The sequence below is a fragment of the Lemur catta genome, chromosome 3 (assembly GCF_020740605.2).
Source record: "Lemur catta isolate mLemCat1 chromosome 3, mLemCat1.pri, whole genome shotgun sequence".
NCBI classification, from domain to species: Eukaryota; Metazoa; Chordata; class Mammalia; order Primates; family Lemuridae; genus Lemur; species Lemur catta.
Window position 1 is genome coordinate 86,210,218 of NC_059130.1, and position 21,049 is coordinate 86,231,266.

Consider the following 21,049-nt stretch of genomic DNA (forward strand, 5'->3'; position numbering starts at 1 on the left):
TATACTTTGCAGCCAGAGTCCTTTTAAAACTAAGTCAGATCATGTCATTCTTTAAAAACCTTCTGGTAGCTCCCATCTCATTAGGAGTGAAAGCCAGAGACCTTTCTGTGGCTTAGGACGGCCCACATAACCTGCTGCCTCTGACTTCATCTGCTGCTGCTCTCGTCCTTTCTCTGCTCCAGCCACACAAGCCTGTCACTATTCCTTCTGTATCCAAGTACACTCACAGCTTGGGGCTTTTGTGCCGTCTTTCTGTTTGGGACATTCCTCCTCCATATAGCCGCATGGCTTGCACCTTTGCCTTGTTCAAATCTCACCTCATTAGAGAGGCCTTCCTTGGCCATCCTGTCTAGGCATACAGTGTGAGAAAGTTCAAGTGTAGAGAACTGCACGTGCAAAGTCCCTGCTGAGGGAGAAAGTTTACTTAATATTTTCCCCAAAGGATTGAAACAAGGCCTGTGTTCTAGATCACAGGTGGTGGGGGAGACTGACACAAGGTGAGGCTTGAGAGGAGGCGGGTGACAGTTCTTGCAGGGCTCTTTAAACTATGTTAAGCACTTGGGTCTTTAGAAAAGAACACAGGATGCTATGGGGATCATGGAAGGCTTCATTGATAAGGAATTGGTAGTGTTAGATGAAAAAGTGGAGTTTGGGAACTTTCAAGTAGAAGGCATTGTATCAGGAAAGGAAAAGGGGCAAAAGCTAGCTTAGGATATTCTAGGATGTAGAAGCAGAGAATGTTGATGGCAGAAATAAGACACGTACCAGTCTTGCTCTCAAGGAACTGAGATGGTTAGGAATAACCAGTACAGAGCGGAATTTGTGAAGAGTCACTGTGTTAGAGGTACACACACCCTGCACTCCAATCAAACTATTTCATCTGCTGTCCGTCTAACAGGGAACATACTTTGCGTCTTCTGGGTCTTGCTTATTCTCTTCTCGTTGCATGAGACACCATCCCCAGCACCTCTGGGCGTCCTCTCATATGGCATCTTCTCCAAGAAGCCTTTCCTGATCCCATCAATGAGATGTGTATTGGCCTTCGCACTTTAAAGTGGCACTCTCTGTTCTTCCTGCTGGCGTGCCCTTCACCCTCGTAAACCACTGCTTTTTAAACATGTGACTTAAGTATATCTTCCTTGGTCTGATTCCCTCTGGCAAAGTTGTGACCATCTTTTTAAATGTCAGTGCCGTATCCAGTCAATAAGTGGTAGCTATAACAATTTTTATTATCTCATCATCCTCGCAATCTCTGTGAGGTAGGTATTATCTACATTTTATAGTTGAAGAAACAGAGACTCAGAGATGCGGAGTAATTTGCCCAAGGTCACGGAACTACTGAGTGTTAGAGCCTTACCAAGGTAAGGACCATCTCACTCCGGAGCCTCAAGCTGCTTAAACAACCCCAGCACTGGCAACTGAGGCTTCAGTAATTGTTACATATTAGCCGCTTGATTGATTTAAGCCACTCTAGTTTTCTCCATAAAACTATTCCTATAGCTGAGCGGCAATGAGAATGAGCTCAGTTATCCAAGAGCCCCATCCCACAGCTAGGATTTGTGCCATGCTTGTATTGTTATAATGGTACCCTGCTGGTAGTCTTTCTTAGGCCTTCAAAGGTTCAGAGCTGCCCTTTTATTCAAGAGCAGCTAAATAAAGTATGTTAGGATGCTCAGAGACAGGAAGTCTCAATCACTGCTGGTGGACATAAATAGGTAAGGTTCTTTTGGAAAGCAGTTTAGCAGTGTGATTTAAGAGCCTTGAAAATGGTTTGCACCCTTGGACTTAGTGATCGCAGTGATAGGTGTTCATCCTAAGGCCACACCCCAAAAAACTCTCTATACAGACATATTTCTTGTGTATTTGTAATAAAGTCTTCACCAAAGGAATATTCCACAGTCACATAAATGATCATTTTAGAGACTGTTATAATATGAAAAATTCATTTTTATATGTAATTCTCAGTAGACAAAGCAGGATACAAAATTGTTTATTTTGTATTATCACATCCTAGATCAGTACTTGGCATACTGTAGGCATGCAGTAAATATTTGTTGAATAAATGGATGATCATCACTGGCATGAATCTCACTATGCAAAGAAGAAGAATTATACCAAAATATTAATAGTGTTTGCCGTTATGTGATGGGACTAAGAATGATTTTTATTCTCTGATTTCCACATTCACTTTTTTTTTTTTTTGAGACAGAGTCTCACTCTCTTGCCTGGGCTAGAGTGCCGTGGCGTCAGCCTAGCTCACAGCAACCTCAAACTCCTGGGCTCAAGCAATCCTCCTGCCTCAGCCTTCCGAGTAGCTGGGACTACGGGCATGTGCCACTATGCCCGGCTAATTTTTTCTATATATATTTTTAGCTATCCATATAATTTCTTTCAATTTTTAGTAGAGATGGGGTCTCGCTCTTGCTCAGGCTGGTCTCAAACTCCTGAGCTCAAACAATCCACCCGCCTCGGCCTCCCAGAGTGCTAGGATTACAGGCATGAGCCACCGCGCTCGGCCCACATTCACTTTTGTCCCTATGTTTTCTATAATGATTACATGGACTTACTGGAAAAATGAATTCCATTAAAAATTTTGAACTTGAAGAGAAGTTTAGGACTTTACTTAATCTTCCTAACTCTCCTAAAATTCCTTAAAGGAAATATTATTCTCCCTATTGTATAGATGAGAACACTGAGGTTTATAGAGGTTAAGTTAACTACTCAGGCTCATGTAGTTAGTAAGCTGAGCCAGACTTAAAATCCAGGTCTGACTCCAAATTCTGTTGTCTTCATGTCAGACTGATTTCCAGACGAGATTTTTTCAGACCTTTTGCCATTTGTATCAAGTGGGGTCTATAGCAAAGTTGGAGTTGTAACAGCTTGTCATTAAATTAAAAGTATAGCATTTCTCATGTGGGTGAGGTTTCTGAGGTCTTTGTGCTCTAATTGATTTCAGAATTTGGTGATGCAGCCACTTCTTTAGCAGCAAACCCAGATGCCACCACGATAAGCATTGAGGATCCTCATGAAACCCCTAAACATCAGCCAGGACCCCTAGGAGGCTCAGGGAGAGAAGAGGATGATGAGTTACTGGGAAATGATGACTCTGACAAAACTGAGGTTTGAACTTGTTTTTGAATTTTTTTAAGAAAGATTTTTTTTTAAGGCTTGTTCATGCCTTTGTTTACTATCTACTGTGTGCCAGGTACAGTGCCAGGCAGTGACAATACAAAGGTAAGTGACACATGACCTCTGCCTTGGTGGGGGAAACAGGCAGGCAGCCCATTGTTGTCCATGGGAAGGACACTGGTGGGGGGCCCTGGGGTGGTGGGACAGAGAGCCTTGCTTATGGAATGTGGGGCTCCCATGTCCAATATCTTGTAGTGTTAGAGCTGGAAAGAACGTTCAGGGTCCTCCATTTCAGCCTCTCTCCCAAGATATCAACACTGTCCTTGGTATGTCAGAAAGAAAACACATGAAGACCTCCAGAAACACACTGTTCACTGTTGGACTTTAATTGTGAAATTGTTTTCTTTTATAATGAGCAAAAAGTATCTGCTCATTGCACCTGCCCTTCTGCAAAGCTGCTCAGAGTCCACCTGTACTTTTGCTGTATGAATCCTCTTCAGGTATCTGAAGGTGGCAGTCAGGATTCCTGGCATAGGCCTGCATTCTGCTGTAGAAGAGCTGTGCGTTGGGATAGGCACGGCCCTCCTCAGGTGCCTCTTCTAAATTGGAATTTTGGTTTTTTTGTCAGAGCAGTGATGTTTTTAGTACTGAGTGAGCCAGTATGTCAGATTCTTGAGAATTTATTTATTTATTTCACCTGGTTTAAGTAAAAAGATTTTTGAGAATTTAGGAGGCAATAGTAGGAAGGATCTTGGACAGATGGAGGAGAGAAAGACATGTATACTGACTGCCTTTATGTATGTGTGTATGTGTATACATTATTTACATAATACATATTCTGTATACTATTGAATCCAATCTGCTCTATAATCCTGTGAGGTAGATCTTATTAGCTGTATTTTTATTTGTTTTTATTTGTTTTTAATATAAGTAGAGAGTTTATTTGGGCCGAGTTTGAAGATTGCAACCCGGCAGTATAGATTCAGGTTGCCCTGATTATAGGTTCCCAGCTGTACTTTTTAGATCAGGGAGCTAAACCTAAGAGGAGTCTAGTGTCTGGATTTCTTGAAGCTCCCCTTGGTAGAGGGACCAGGATTTCAACCCTTTTGTGTGACTTTTTTTTTTTTTTTTTTTTTTGAGACAGAGTCTCACTCTGTTGCCCGGGCTAGAGTACTATGGCGTCAGCCTAGCTCACAGCAACCTCCAACTCCTGGGCTCAAGTGATCCTCCTGCCTCAGCCTCCCAAGTAGCTGGGACTACAGGCATGCACCACCATGCCCAGCTAATTTTTTCTATATATTTTTAGTTGTCCAGCTAATTTCTTTCTATTTTCAGTAGAGACAGGGGTCTCGCTCTTGCTCAGGCTGGTCTTGAACTCCTGACCTCAAATGATCCACCTGCCTTGGCCTCTCAGTGCTAGGATTACAGATGTGAGCCACCGCGCCCAGCCCTTTTGATGTGACTTTAAACAAACTGATGCTTGTTTTTATATCAGGCTGAGAATTGAGTGTTGGCTATTTCAGAGTTGGTTAATAAATGCAGAATAGCCTGGTGTTTCATACATTTTGGTTTTCCATTAGATCAGCTCCCTCCCTCTCTCTCTCTCCCTCTCTCTCTCTGCAACTGGAATTAGAAAATTGCTTCTGTGTTCATTATGTTTTATTTTACCTCTGACAGTTACTTGCTGGACAGAAGAAAAGCTCCCCCTTCTGGACATTTGAATACTATCAAACATTCTTTGATGTGGACACTTACCAGGTTTGTAAACCAATTTCACCTTTCCTTTTTTTTTTTTTAAATAAGTTTTATTTTATTTTTTACATTTTTTAAAATTTTTTATTTCAGCATATTATGGGGGTACAAATGTTTAGGTTATGTATATTGCCCTTGCCCCCACCCCAGTCAGAGCTTTAAGCGTGTCCCTCCCCCAGACAGTGCGCATCGCACTCACTATGTGTGTATGTACCCATCTCCTTCTCCCCCTCCCATCCGCCCGACACCTGAAGAATGTTATTCCTATATGTGCACTTACCTCCTTTCCTTTCATGTGAAATGGAGACTGTGAAAGCCTTTATATACTGGAAATGGTCTTACAAAAGTAAAGGGTTATTAGCATTTGAAAATACTATCATAAAAGTTCCGACTGAATTTCAATTTTGTAGAAGTTGAATTTATTAAGCTTAAAAAAAAATCTTCAGTAGAATCACCGCTATGTTGTTTTCCAGGTCTTTGACAGAATTAAAGGGTCTCTTTTGCCGATACCTGGAAAAAACTTTGTGAGATTATATATACGCAGCAATCCAGATCTCTATGGTATGTGTAGTGCTGACTTGATTCTTTACCACGTTTCAGTTGAACTTGGGTGAGTGTGAGGGTTGCTTAGAAAGTTGGAGGATTGCACAGTTAGTGGGATGTGCAAGATTTTGATTCTTCTGAGCTTCAGTAGCAACCTTTGCAAAGAATTTTTGGGAAGATGCGATTATGTTTTATATTAATACTATAATTACAAGTACTAGCATGTCCTTTAAAAGTCTTCAAATGATATTACAAACTTGAGACAGATTAAATCACTTTGACTAAGAGGAGATTGTTGATTTTAATTTATGAAGGATTTGGTGGTAGGGGAGAAGGTATTCTCACACTTTTATTGATGTGCTGAGTTTCAGCTCTGCCCTCGGATGAGCTGGCTCCCCTTGGGATGTGGTCACCAGCACTGGAAGTCTGAAACCGAATTGGCCCAGGGATGGCTATCATCCCTGACCTCCCTGCGGTTTGAGAAATACTCAGAGGTCCACCCAGTGCTCCTGACGAAAGGGAACCTACAACAGTGGCCTGTGTTTGATGGGAAAAGCAAGTGCTGTTGGTGTACCAGGTGCTATACCAGAGACTATGCGTACTTGGTCATATTTCTTTCTTGCAGCAACCCCTTGCAAAGTATCCCCACTTTTCAAATGAGGAATCTGCTGCTCAGTGAGGTTCATTGATATATATCTTCAGTCTTAAATGATAAGTAGTGAAGCAGTTGTATCTGTTAATTTGAAATATGGGCTTTGTGAAATTCCCAGGATTCCAGGGAGCCTGATGTGAAAACCATTGTACTGGCCCATGCCTCTCATCTAAAGGTTGTCAAGGTGTTTTCTCTTTCTAGCTGTCTCATTCATTCTTTCATCTAGCCTGAGAACTTGTTGAGGGGCAGGCTCTGTGTCTCAGTAATCCATGCCTTCAGTGCCTGGCAGAGGGCTTGGCACAGAGCAGGTGCTCAAACAATTTTTGAGCACTTAGCTAGGCCCTGTGTTAGAGGCTGAGGATTTAAAGATAAGGCCATAATACCTAGACCCAAAGAGTTAGAAGAAGGAGAACTCACATCTCTTGAGTACCTTATAACTGCCAACCATGGAGATAAACTCTGTTTTACTATTTTACTAGTACTGGCCCCATACTCCAAGGTAGCCTTATCTTACAAAAGACAAAACTGAGGCTTGAGGAGGGTAACTTGCCCATAGTCACAGAGTTAGCAATAATGACAATAATATCTTACACATATAGTGCTTATTATGTGCCAAACTCTCTTATTAGGGCAGAACCTATTTAACTAATTTAATCCTTGTGACAACCCCAACTTTATCAGATAGATACCATTATTATCCCCATTTTATAGATAAAGACACTGACTCACACAGAGACCCAGTAACTTGCCTGAGATTACATAGCCAGTAAGTGCCAAGCTCAGTTTTCAAATCAACACTGTGGCTCATAACCCATATTCTTCATGACTGCTATGCTGCCTCTCATGACAAAGCCAGGGTTTGAACCCGAAGCTTGCTTCTTTTCCATGACACAGGTAGCCTCATTAGCTCATAGACATGGTTAAAAGGAGGAAGTACAATGTAGGTGAAGTGTTTTACAGTAGAGAGGACTAGGCCTTGTAGGGTGGGTTGGATGAAGGCGGTTAGGAGAAAGTTGCCACTCTGCAGAGTATAAGGAAAAGATTGACGAATTTAGGCCGGGCGCGGTGGCTCACGCCTGTAATCCTAGCACTCTGGGAGGCCGAGGCGGGTGGATCGCTTGAAGTCAGGAGTTCGAGACCAGCCTGAGCAAGAGCGAGACCCTGTCTCTACTAAAAATAGAAAGAAATAATCTGGCCAACTAAGAATATATATAGAAAAAATTAGCCAGGCATGGTGGCGCATGCCTGTAGTCCCAGCTACTCGGGAGGCTGAGGCAGAAGGATCGCTTAAGCCCAGGAGTTTGAGGTTGCTGTGAGCTAGGCTGACTCCACAGCACTCACTCTAGCCCAGGCAATAAAGCAAGACTCTGTCTCAAAAAAAAAAAAAAAAAAAAGATTGATGAATTTGAGTACATTTCAACTAAAAATTTCTACACAACAAAATAAACCATAAGCAAAGGGAAAAATAAACCACAGGCAAGGGGAAATATTTGCAATGCACATAACCAACAAAAGATGAGAAGCAGGAGTATATTTAGAATTCCTACAAACTATAAAAATAAAACAGGCAACTCTGGGGGAGAGTGGGCAATTTACAGAAGAGGAAACCCAAATGGCCAGTAAATACATGAAAAGCTGCTTAGCCCCACCTGTAATCAGGCAAATAAAAACTAAAACAAGGTATTTATTTATACCTGTTATTTTAACAAGCATATTATGTTAATACAAGTTGGTTTGTTTTTGTTCATTCACTCAATTAATTTAACAAACATTGAGCACTTACTGTTCTAGGTACTAGAGATACAGCAGTGAAAACAGAAAAACCTCTGTCTTTAGGCAGTTTGTAACCGATTGAGCTTAACGATAAGCAAAGAGAAGTAAAATACAGAGTTTTCTAGTAACGAATACTTACGTGAAAATTTTCAAGCAGTTAGGAAGAACATGAACTGTTTGTGTGGATGGATGAATTTGAAATTTTAAAAAGGTGAATTTTGAGTAAAGACATGAAGGAATTGGGAGTGATTCATGTAGATACCTAAGGGAAGAGTGTTTGAAGCAGAGGGATCAGCAGTGCAAAGGTCCTGAGGCAGGAGCTTGCACAGTATGTTCAAAGAACCGTGAAGAGACTAGTGTACCGGATGAGAATGAATGAGGGGGCCTACTAGGACATAAGGTCACAGAGATAGTGTGGAGGGTCAGACTACGTAAGACTTTGGCTGTTACTTGAATGAGAAGCCATTGGAGGGTTTGGGCAGAGGAATGACAGACTTAGAGTTAGATATCATAAACATTGATACTAAGTGTTGTCAAGGATGTGGAACAATGGGAACTTCTGTATAATGCTGGTGGGTATATAATTGGTACACAAATTGGAGCAGTTTGAAGATGCTCATATCCTATGATTCAGCATTTCCACTCCTAGATGTACATTTTTAGAGAAACTCACATATATACAAAATGACATATAGAAGAATATTATTTACTGTAGCAGTATTGCTTATAATAGAAATTATTTAGAAACAAGCAAAATATCCATCAGCAGGAGAATGGGTAAATAATTGTGGTGTATTCATACATGGAATTCCATAGTTTTTTAAAAATGAATAAATGGATAGATCTCAGAACAATGGTAAATGAAAAAAAAAAAAAGCATGTTGTAGAAGGATATGAATAGTTTGACAGCATTAAAAAGATTTTTAGACCAGATATGGTGGCTCATGCCTGTAAATCCCAGTGCTTTGAGAGGCTGAGGCAGGAGGATTGCTTGAGGCCAGGAGTTTGAGACCAGCGTGGGCAACATAATGAGACCCCATGTTTACAAAAAAGAAAAACATTAGCCAGGTGTGGCAGCACGTGCCTGTAGTCCTAGCTATATGGGAGGCTGAGGCAGGAGGATCCCTTGAGCTCAGGAATTTGAGGCTACAGTGAGCTATGATCACACCATTGTACTCCAGCCTAGATAACAGAGGAAGACCCCATGTCTAAGGAAAAAAAATTTTTTTAAGTGGCAAGATAGGTACACCAGCATTTTTTTAAAATAATTCATTGTGCCTTTCTGTATGTTTAGAAATATTTCATAATATAAAAATGCATACTGTGACATTTTAATTATAGATACAAACTAAATTAAGGCCCTCTACTACCCCCACCCTATAATGAGAGTAGGAATTTGGCAGGAAAGGGGGAGAAGGCAGTATGAAGCACATGGCAGGCCCTGGGATGAGTGGGTGTCCTATGTCTCTGGTGTCCAAGCTTCCTATCTGGGTAGCTGGAGAGGTTACAGAGCCCAGATCTGGTGAACCTTTTATGTCAGCCTGAGGAATCTGAATTTTGTCCTTAAACAATAGGGCTTCATTGAAGGTTGCAAACAGCAGGGAAAGAGGATAATAGCAAAGGGGACAAGAATGCTAAGTGCCAGGAAAGTTTTCCGCCTTCTGCGGAAGGATAACTTATTGAGATTGGGCCAGATAGGGATAGTAGGGTGGGCAGGAGTTGATATTGCAGACCATCTGAGAATATTGTTCCTCCAGCTGTTCTTGTGCCAGGGTTGTTAGGTAGCTTAGGGCATGGGGCAGCCAGTGAATGCTGGACAGGTCTTTAAATCAGTATAAATATCTCCCCATACCAGACCTTTTTTTTTTTTTTGAGGCAGGGTCTTTCTCTGTTGCCCAGGCTGGAATACAATGGTGTGATTCTAGCTTACTGCAACCTCCTGAGCTCCAGCAATCCTCTTGCTGCAGCCCCTCCTCACCCCCCCACCCTCTCAGTAGCTGGGACTACAGGGGCATACCACCATGCCTGGCTAATGTTTTCTGGTTTTAGTAGGAGGTGGGAGGATTGCTTGAGGTCACAAGTTACAAGGATTACAAGTGTAAACCACCATGCTGGCCTCCATTTTTTTTTTTATTTTAAAGAGACGAGGTCTTACTGTGTTTCCCAGGATGGAGTGCAGTGGCTATTCACAGGCGAGGTCATGGCACACTGGACTTTGAACTCTTGGCCTCAAGTGATCTTCCCACCTTAGCCTCCTGAGTTAGCTGGGTCTATGGGTGCTCACCACCACCCCAGTTCCCAGGCTTCCTTTTGCCCTCAAGATAAATTCCTAACTCAACAGACCCTTCTAAGACCCTTCATGATCTGACCCTGGCCCATCTCTCCAATCTCTGGCTACTCCTGACCTCAAACTTCCTTAGCCTCTAATTGTTTTCTCTTCTGGGTTCTCTGCTCATGCTGTTCCCTCTTCCTGGACCAGTCTTCTGTCTTCACTTGGCAACTCTTGCTCGTCTTTAGATCTCTGCTTAGACACTACTTTCTCTAGGTTTGGTGCCCTCCCCTGTGCTCCCATGGGCACCCTGTATTTCCGTCTTCAAAACTCTTGAATTTAGATATTTTATTGTCAGCCGGGCGCAGTGGCTCACACCTGTAATCCTAGCACTCTGGGAGGCCAAGGCGGGTGGATTGTTTGAGCTCAGGAGTTCGAGACCAGCCTGAGCAAGAGCGAGACCCCGTCTCTACTAAAAATAGAAAGAAATTATATGGACAGCTAAAAAATATATATATATAGAAAAATTAGCAGGGCATGGTGGCACATGCCTGTAGTCCCAGCTACTCGGGAGGCTGAGGCAGGAGGATTGCTTGAGCCTAGGAGTTTGAGGTTGCTGTGAGTGAGGCTGTTGCCACGGCACTCTAGCCCGGGCAACAGAGTGAGATTCTGTCTCAAAAAAAAAAATTAAAAAAAAAAAAGAATAGATATTTTATTATCTGTCTCCGCAGTGTGCCTGAGTGCATCAGAGGCAGTGACTGTGTCTCTGTTGTACATCATTGTGTCTCCAGCACCTAGCCTGGGGCCTAGAGGTCATGGGTACTCAGTAAATAATCACTGATAGGATGTGATAATCTTGGCTTTCTAGTTATATGGGTATTATGAATTAATATTTTGGCTACTTGTGGTCATTTGCTTGGACGATCTCAGCCCATCTACAACACATAGTCAGTTTTGTTAATTTATTCAATAAAGCTCTTCAGTTGTGGGGATTTTGTTTGTTTGTTTGTGCTCATATGTGGTGAGATTTCATCCTTGGCTATAGCAGAGCTTACAGTCTAGTGAGTAAACAGACAATTTGTGGAAAGCTAATATTGGTGACTCTTTGGAGCATCCCAGTTGATTGCTTGTGTTCTCTTTCCCGCCTTCAGGGACCAGTGCTTGTCTTAGAAAAGTACTAATCTATTTCTTCTAGTCATCCCTCCTAGGATAATAAATAATTTTCTTAACTTTGTAATATATAAAGATACCTGAAATTATCCCAAACTGTATTGTGAAATATTAGTGACATTGAAAAATGAAATTTATAAAAGTATTAAAATCTCTCAATTTAAACATTATATTTGTTCTACATAGTATTTTTTTTAGGTGGGGAGAGACAAGGGTAGTGTTCATGAAATCAAGCAAATGATGAAAGGGGTTTGCAAAGCATGGTGTACTCATCCACTCAGTGGAATATTTTATAACCATTAAAAAAGACTAAACTGATTTTTATGAATGGCTATGGTAGAATCTCTAGGCTATAATAAGGTGAAGGTAGGTGAATAGCAGGATATGTATGTATGCTATCATCTGTATAAAACGTGCACATGCACTCATATGTGTTTGCTTGTATGTGAATAGAATGTTTCTGGCAAGATTCACCAGAAACTGGTTACAGTGGTGTTTGTGAAAAATACTCAAACCGTGCTTTTCCTGTGCTCTCACACCAATACAACAATCAACACAGAATACTTCCATGACCAATGTTGGGGGGGTCCCTACCAACAAGCAGTGGACACCAGCTGGGTATCCTCCAATTGAATTCCGACACTGTCTACCTGGAGATAGCATCAGATCCCACACGTTGAGGGCTCAGTCCCCAAGATTGCCCCCCTCCTTTTAGACACCAGTGGTAAGTCTGGGCCTCTGGAACTTCTGAGTGACTTGCTTCAAGTTGGGGTTCCTATGACTTCCTCTTTGGGTTCGATTAATTTTCTGGAGCAGCTCACAGAACTCAGGAAAACAATGTTTTCTGGTTATTAAAAAGGATATTACAATCCTTTGGGGTACAATCCTTTGGGGTACGCCGTCCTCCAGGAACCATGACTTGTTCAGCTATCCAGAAGCTCTCTGAATCCTATCCTTTTGGGCCTTTTTTGGAGACATCTTTGGATAGGCTTGATTGGCAACCATGTAGAAATGTGATTGGACAAAAAGGGTATGATCTAAATCCAGCAAGGCCTGTCTATTCAGATTCTTCCTGGCCTCTGTCAGCATTCCTTCCTCCAGGGTATAGGGCAGGACCCTCTCTGGAATGAGGGTCTTAGGACCCACAGTCAGATTAGAGTCCTGCCTTGGGCAGGTGAAAGGAGGGCAGGAGAAGGTTGGAAAGAGAGATTCTGTTTACTGTAACAAGGGCTATGGGAGTTATAAGCCAGGAACCATGAACAAAAACATATATATATTTACATATAAATATATAGCTCTGGGAGGGGAAAGGAAGAGCCAGGGCACGCAGAGGGAGGGAAGCTTGCTGTTCTCAATATTCCCTTTTGTACCTTTGGAACACAACTTGTACAAGTATTTCTTCTTCATTAAAAAAAAAAAAAAAGAAAGCTTTAAACATACACACAGTCAAACACAACCATGGGGAACTGGTAGATTAAATTAACTCTGCCTTCAGGTGTTCTGCTTGCTCTGCTCTTTGTGTAATGCTGCAGAAAGACCTGTCTGATTTAACTCATTTTTCTCTGTAGTCTTTGCTTCATGTATGCTGATGGAAGGTTTAACAAAATGCCTGTTACTTATTTATTTATTTTTTGGTGCTCCTCCAATAAAAGAAGCTACGCACAAATCAGTGTCTTTATTCCCCTAATTGTGGAAGGTGTTTTGGCCTTTGGATTCAAATCCCTGCTCCCCACCCCATATTTAAGGCAGCTAATTACTGCGTTGTGTTTTGACCTTTTAAAAACGAAAATTCCCATTAAACAAGTATTGATCGCATCTAAAATTCATTTTCCCTTGCTTACATGAATAGGGAGAGGGAGATAAGAAATTATCCTCTAAGAGTCTAAAGGCTTGTGCTTTATTTTCTTGTTTCTGAATTTTCTGGTTTCCTTTGCAGGCCCCTTTTGGATATGTGCCACACTGGTCTTTGCCATAGCAATCAGTGGGAATCTTTCCAACTTCCTAATCCATCTGGGGGAGAAGACATACCATTATGTGCCCGAATTCCAAAAAGGTTGGTGAATAGCTTGACTCTTCTGAGTGCCATCGCTTTCTAACCGTGAGTTCCTTTTGCCCGCTGAGCCCTGGGGCCTCGTCTCAGGGTGCCGCAGCCCTGCTCTCTGTGTTCTAGGGTTCCAGCATATGTATTGCCTCAGAGATTACCACCCATCTATAGAAAGCCACATAATCTTTTTTTTTTTTACTGTGGTAAAATATGTGTAACATAAAATCTACCATTTTAAGCGTGCAATTCAGTGGCATTAAGTGTATTCACAATGTTGTGAATCCACATAATCTTTTGGAAAGCTGTAAGGCCAGGCCCAATAGCAACTGCAATTTATTCTCAGAAAAATCTACAAAATAAGTGAAAAAGAGTATATATAAAGGTCTCCATTGTAGCATTATTTGTATTATCCAAATATTAGAAACAATAGAGACATTATTATTAATATTTAAGTTGCCATGGCTCAGCTAGCTGGGATAGCCTGAAATCAGTAATTATGAAGCACTAGAGCAATGTGGAAAACTGATAACTTAGGCCAGACTGGTGCCTGTTGTGTTAGCAACTTTGTTGAAGAGAAGTCTGCAGATGGTCAAGGTCTGGAAGGGGAAATGCAGAAATGAATGTGTGCTAGTGATGGGCTTGTGAATGACATTCTTGTTTTTAAACTTCCTTTCTTGTGTCAGTATTGGGTAGTTAAAACACAAGACAGCTTTTAGGGGCTTGCTGATGACAGCCACCCCGAAATGAGGAGGTTTGGCCTAGTACGAGATGGACCTGCACCACTTTCTCAGTTCCTTGCCTTCCCCTCTGCCCACTCTCATGTTGGGAGGCTGTAGGTAGCCTGGGACAAACACGGGTTCTGGAAGCAGACCACTGGCTTCAAGTTCCATCTCCACCACCCACTAGCTTCTACTTTGCTGGGCAAGCTATTTCATCTCTCTTGGCCTCAGGTTCCTCATTGGTAAAGTGGAAATAATAATACTTTTCTGCAAAATGTAAATATAATCAAGAAAGAAAAAACTTCTATTGTAGGGTTATTGTGAGAATAAAGAGTTGATACATATAAAGAGGTTAAAATAATGGTTTGTACAAAAAAGTTCAATAAATATTAACTATTGCTACATATATACACACACACATTAATATGTATACATATATATCTGTGTGTGTATAGTGAGATATGTATTTGCCTGTGTGTGCGCCAGAGTATGAGTATCCCAGTATTCTTCCTTCTTTTCTTTCCCTTACCTTCCATGCCACTTTCCCTTCTTTCCTTCTCTATCAGGGAGTCAGACCTGGATTCAGTCCCAACTCTATTTATCAAATAACCTTGGTTTGAGTTTAACTCAATAAATGCTATCCGTGAGATATAAATGCTGCCTTCAAGTAATTCAGTGGTTAAGGAAACTAGGTAAATGAATATGGCTGTAAATAGTATGTGTTAACCTCTATATTAGAGGTCTGTATTGGTATATCGATGTAGAAGGAGTGACCCACTTTGCCTGGGGATCTGGAAGCTCAGGAGGGTCTTATCTGTTCTCATCCTCTTTGGCTGGGCATCCCAGTATCAGGGAGTGATGTGATGTATGTACCAGTAAGACAGTCATTGGCCCTATCAATAAACATTTTTCCATTTCATTTAAAGGGTATGAGTCACATCTGGGATCAGATCCTATTTCCACCAACTTGTTTTGTATTCTTTTTTTTTGAGACAGAGTCTCGCTCTTTTGTCTTGGCTAGAGTGCCGTGGCGTCAGCCCAGCTCACAGCAACCTCAAACTCCTGGGCTTAAGCGATCCTACTGCCTCAGCCTCCCGAGTAGCTGGGACTACAGGCATGCGCCACCATGCCCGGCTAATTTTTTCTATATGTATTTTTAGTTGGCCAGATAATTTCTTTCTATTTTTAGTAGAGACAGGGTCTTACCCACCAACTTGTTAATTATGTTACCTTGACCACACAACTTAGCTTCTCTTATCCTGTTTCCTCATCTTTAAAACGAAGATAGGCTGGGTGCCGTGGTTCATGCCTATAATCCCAGTGCTTTGGGAGGCCATGGCATGAGACCAGCCTGGGCAATACAGCAAGACCCCATCTCTACTAAAAATTTCAAAAATCAGCCAGGCATGGTGGTATGCACCCATAGTCCTAGCTACTCGGGAGATTGCTTGAGCCCAGCAGTTTGAGGTTGCAGTGAGCTATAATTGCACCACTGCACTCCAGCCTGGGCAACAGAGTGAGACCCTATCTATAAAAATAAAGAAAATGTTTTTAAATGAAAATACAGATTATATGAAATAATGTGTCTGCATATTAGTTAACAATATAAAAAGCTAACTCTTCATTGAGCATTTATTGTTTACCAATCACTGTTCTATTTAGAATAGTTCTTGCCTATTTTCATTCATTTAATTCTCCTAATAATCTTATAAGGTAATATAAATTTTTATTCTCATTTAACAGATGAGGTTAGATAACTCACCACCCAGAGTAACTTTGCCTAGGATTAGAACCCATGGAGTTTACATACAGAATCTGTGCCCTGACTGTTGTACTACATTGCCTGTCAGTAAAGCACTGAGTGCCCAGGAGGTGATCAGCAAGTGGTAGCTATGGCCGTAGTAGTACTACCCTCCTTTTCCCTTGGTTATCCAAGAAAAAGGCAGTATATCAACAGAATTACATTTGGCTTAATAAGGGAGTTCTCAATCTGAAAAAATAGCTTTGGAAGCTCAAAATGTTTTGGACAATCACATGTTTTAACCAAAGTCTGACTATAATTGCCAGGGATGCTTTTGTTCTTGCCAAGATGCATGTCAGTGAACTACCTGCTGATTTTTGTGTAGAAAGGGCTGGTGCCATCGGCTTAGCCATAACTTTACGATCCTCCACTCCAGAAGAGGGAAAACGAATCAGTGATATACTGAACACTGCTGTTCTGAGGAGCCACTCAATAGCATTTCCACCACAGAGGCAGAATTATTTATTTAAGGAAGAAAGTAAAACTGGAGAGTATTTCAAGCAATTCATCAGTGAGCTGGAACTTCCTATTTTAGAGACAGAAGGAGTTCTAATTAGCATGCAGAGCAAGTTAATTTGTACCCAGAGCAGTTTAATAAATTTGCTTAAGAAATCAGTGTCAGCTCTTGTTATACTAGGGAAGAGGACGTGTTCTTCCAAGGGATAGTTGGCTTTTATTTGATGGAAATGCTCAGCAGATTTAAACACTTGTAGGGGAGCTTCTGAAATATTTCAGTTGCATAATTCAGTTGTTTAATAATATCAGTTGTTATTAAAGGAATTATAAAAACCATATGAGAGACTACTGGTCATCACCGCAAAGGGAAATGCTAAAGATTCTTTAGTGCTGTAAACATTCATAGAGCGCCTACTATGTGTCAGGTACTGTGCCAGGCTCAGGGAATACAGACCAGTAGGACATGATTCCATGGTCCACCGAAGTATATTGACATGCTAGGAAATAAACACAGTAAGGTATCGAAGTGCTCTGATAGTCCATTAAGGCATGATGGCAATTGAAACTTGTGTCCTGTCATCCTTAGTGTCCATAGCAGCCACCATCATCTATGCCTACGCCTGGCTGGTTCCTCTCGCACTCTGGGGTTTCCTCATGTGGAGAAACAGCAAAGTTATGAACATCGTTTCCTATTCGTTTCTGGAGATTGTGTGCGTCTATGGATATTCACTCTTCATTTATATCCCCACAGCAGTAAGTACCGCACTTGGGGAGCAGATCCTGAGTGATGCTCTGATCTTGGATGAAAATTCAACTGTGAATTTGGCCAGGCATCATCATTTCCAGCCTAACACTCATGTGCTCCTGAAAAATCGCCTTTGAATTTAGAAGTTCAGCATGAGTGGGGCCTGGGGAGCCAAGTGCCCTCACGGGATGTTGAGCCCTTCGCTGTGAAAGCATTTGCCTCAGTCTGTGTGCTGGTGGTGTTTCTCCGGCCTGTACTGAAAAACTAGAGTTTTTTAGTTGGGGCCCGGCTGCTGATTGGCTCTGGGGCCTTTGTCAGCATATGTGCCTGGAATTAACAAATGCCTCCCTGAAATGCCTCCAAAGGACCCCTCCCTCCCTGCTTTTCTCTTCTTTCAGATACTGTGGATTATCCCCCAGAAAGCTGTTCGTTGGATTCTAGTCATGATAGCCCTGGGCATCTCAGGATCTGTCTTGGCAATGACCTTTTGGCCAGCTGTTCGTGAGGATAACCGGCGCATCGCCTTGGCCACAGTTGTGACAATTGTGTTGCTTCACATGCTTCTTTCTGTGGGCTGTTTGGTATGGTCTCATTCCTATATTCTTTTGGTGTGTTTTTTATGCAAATGCTAAAGACCTCAAACTGTTAGACACAATGGTTCTTTTAAAACTAACTCCATGAAATAAGTATAATTTAAAATAGTCTCTTCTGGATGAGAATTGGTAAAGTTACGAGAATTTGATTATAACCTATGGCTTTACCTAATTTCTATTGTTTGGTTAAGATGTGGTGTCTGGCCAGAGGAAGTATGGGTGAATGAGTGTGAGTGTCTATATAGAGCTGTCCCTTGTTGTTTGGGGGAGGGTTGGTTCCAGGAAGGACCCGCTGTGTATACAAAAATCCACAATGCTGAAGTCCCTTCTACAAAAATGGCATAGTATTTGCATATAACCTACATGCATCTCCCCATATATTTTAAATGTCTAGATTACTTATAATAATACCTCATACAATGTAAGTGCTATATAGTTGTTATACTGTATTTAAAAATTTATATTATTTTTTATTGTTATATTGTTATTTTTACTTATTTATTTCCAATACTTTTCATCCTCAGTTGTTTGAATCTGCAGACGCAGAACCCGTAGATACAGAGGGCCAGCTGGGGTTGGGGAGCTGGGACGGGGACAGTTCTGCCTTTGGGTGCCTTTGCTGGCTTTCTGCACATACCTAGAAAGATTATTGAAATTTAAAGTTTTATAGATGGACAGCTTGAAAATGAAGTCAAATATGGGAAAGTGGAGTTATTTTTAAGGTGAAACAGATTTGTTTAAGTGTCTTTTTTAGGGAGCATGTGCTTTTGAGTCAGACAAACCTAGATCGAAGAGCAGCTCGTTCACTCATTGGCTGTGTGAGCTCTGAATCTTAATTGCTTTTTCTCTTTTCCTTTTTTTTTTTTTTTTTTTTTTTTGAGACAGAGTCTCGCTCTGTCGCCCAGGCTAGAGTGCAGTGGCATCATCATAGCTCACTGCAGCCTCAAACTCCTGGGTTCAAGTGATCCTCCTTCCTCAGCCTCCCAAGTAGCTGGGACTACAGGCGTGGGCCATGATGCCCGGCTAATTTTTCTATTTTTAGTAAAGATGGGGTCCCAGTCTTGCTCAGCCTGGTCTGGAATGCCTGACCTCAAGCAATCCTCCCACCTCGGCCTCCCAGAGTGCTAGGATTACAAGTGTGAGCCACTGTGCCCAGCCCTGAATCTTAATTACTTAATCTATAACATGGGTATAATATTTCCTGCCATGTAAGGTTGTTTTGAGAATCAAATTAATATATACATATATATATATAAAGCACTTAACATAAGAGTTGTCCTATAAGTGCCCATAAATTAGATCCCTTTTCTTTGATCCTAAGGAGACATGGTTTTGTATCTTCTGTACACATTGTGCACAAAATTTGCCATCCATGGCCTTAACAAGCCTTATTGCAGGTTTTGAACAAAATCGGAGTCCAAGAATGTTAAGGTCACTAATAAAGGAAAGGACATGCCCATGGGAGGATGGCTCATAGCACTTAGAAAATTTCCATGTAATACATGTCCAGAACTTTCGTCAAGTTTTCCTATTGTAGGAGTAAATGTTTCTTTGGCACCATTTGATCTTTAATGTTTTTGTACACATTTGTCTCATTAAATGCATTAATAAAATCCTGATACTTTATCATTAAACAAGTCTCATAAAAAGTACCAAGTTGGGAAACACAGACCTAGTTTACATGCACTTTACATATGCCTAAGCTTTAAACCCTTGAGATTGGCCTGTTGGTTTGATTCATGACAGAGTGACACTATTAGTTTCTGGCACTTGGAATCTCCAAGTTGACCCCTTGAATGCTGCTGCGACCCTTCTGGGACCTTTCTGTCTGCTGAAGAACATCCTTTCATTGTATCAGCTCTACTGTAGCACCTCTCATGGGTGTCTTCCCTTCTCTCTTCTGAAGTGTTCCCATTACACACCTGGCTGAGAAGTCAGTGAAGAGGAGGAGGCAGGAGGAAGGCACTGCCTTTCTCAGTTCTGCAAGGAATAGACAGGAGCAGGGCAGACTGGACAGTGAAGCAGGAGGTATTATTGTTATGAACCCATTTCATTTGGTACCCATGGCAGGATCTTTTACCTCCCATGCCTGTTGCTCCTTTTGGGATAAATGGCACTGAAGCCAGGATTTACCTGCTCGTCTTGCTGCTCAGGAACTTTCTAAAAGAGAGCACAGTAATGAAGTAGAGAGAGGCTCGGACTGGTAGGTGCTTTAGCACTGAGAACCTAGACAAGAGACTTGCCTCTCAGAACCTTGGTTTCCTCATCTGTCAAAGGGATTCATGTTTTCACTGGCTTTTGCGAGGTTCAGTGAGACGGCTGTGAAAGCCCTCCATACACGGTGAAGGGTCTTTCAGATATAAAGAAGTCATGAAAGGAGCCCTGTGCCATCAGACATCAGACTCTGCCAGGGCCAGTCTGCTGCTTATTCTTCTGTAGAACCCCAGTAAGCTTGGTCCAAGGTCACATAACTAGTACACAGACCAAGTCTCCCACTCTGACAACAGTGCCCTTTCATTGGTGCCTCTCACAGCACCTTCCCATTTCTCTCCGTTACACACCTGGACGAGAAATTGGTGGAGGGAAGGAGGCAGGAGAAAAGACATTGCCCTGTTCAGTTCTGTAAAGGACTCAGAGGAGCAGGGCAGATTGGACTGTGGGGCAGGGAGATCACTGTGGTGTGGGGGACCTCTTCTTGCAGGGGACGGCAGTTTTCTCCTTCTGGAGCAAGGGACCCATCCCATAGTTGGGTGTTTAGCCAGGGCCCACTGTGCCAGGGTTTTGTTCTCTGCACTGGAGATATGCAGTACAGGAGGGCTGACCCAAAAGTTAGAAGACTTGGGTTCCAGTCCCAGCTCCCCAACTCCCTGCTCTGGTTATTTCCCTTCTCTGGACTCCACCTCCTGACTTAGAAAAAGGAGCTGATTGTGTGCACCATAGTGACATCTTTGCTGTTGTTGTAAGGATTGAATATTTGCAGCATGAGAAATAGGACACGTCACACAAACAGAAGACATTATTATTATTGGAAGAGCAGAGAGAGGAATTGGCAGAGGAGTTATTTGAGCTGAGGGGCACCGGCTGAACCAGACAGCCTGGCTTTCTCGCTCTCCCCTGGGGCACACGCATTGGTGTTTTTGCCTTAGAGCAATGAAGCGTATGACAGCCCCACACCTGCGGAGGGCCCCTCGGTGATTGCACATGTAAATGATCGCTAAGTTTGTACTGGAGCACACCTGGCAGGGGTGACTAAGGAAGTACCGAGAGGGTGCATCCTTGGTTGGTGTGTTTATAGATGTACAAGCCTATGTTTGCGGTGGTTACTGCTGATTTTAAAGGGACCTGTGCCTTACTCCAACTCACAGAGAGCCTGCTGTTTCAGCTCCGAGGCCTCCCCAGTGCC

At 42.1% G+C, this 21,049-nt stretch overlaps 1 protein-coding gene across 3 annotated transcripts in view; it reads left to right on the forward strand.

Moving 5' to 3' along the window:
• YIPF1 (Yip1 domain family member 1) overlaps positions 1–21,049 on the forward strand; it is a 35,793-nt gene that overhangs the window by 2,586 nt on the left and 12,158 nt on the right. For all 3 annotated transcript variants that reach the window (XM_045547971.1, XM_045547972.1, XM_045547970.1), the window contains 6 exons: positions 2,957–3,120; positions 4,807–4,887; positions 5,355–5,442; positions 13,225–13,341; positions 16,895–17,061; positions 17,452–17,634. In XM_045547971.1, coding sequence (XP_045403927.1) covers positions 2,957–3,120; positions 4,807–4,887; positions 5,355–5,442; positions 13,225–13,341; positions 16,895–17,061; positions 17,452–17,634 — 800 coding nt within the window. The remainder of the gene's footprint in view (positions 1–2,956; positions 3,121–4,806; positions 4,888–5,354; positions 5,443–13,224; positions 13,342–16,894; positions 17,062–17,451; positions 17,635–21,049) is intronic.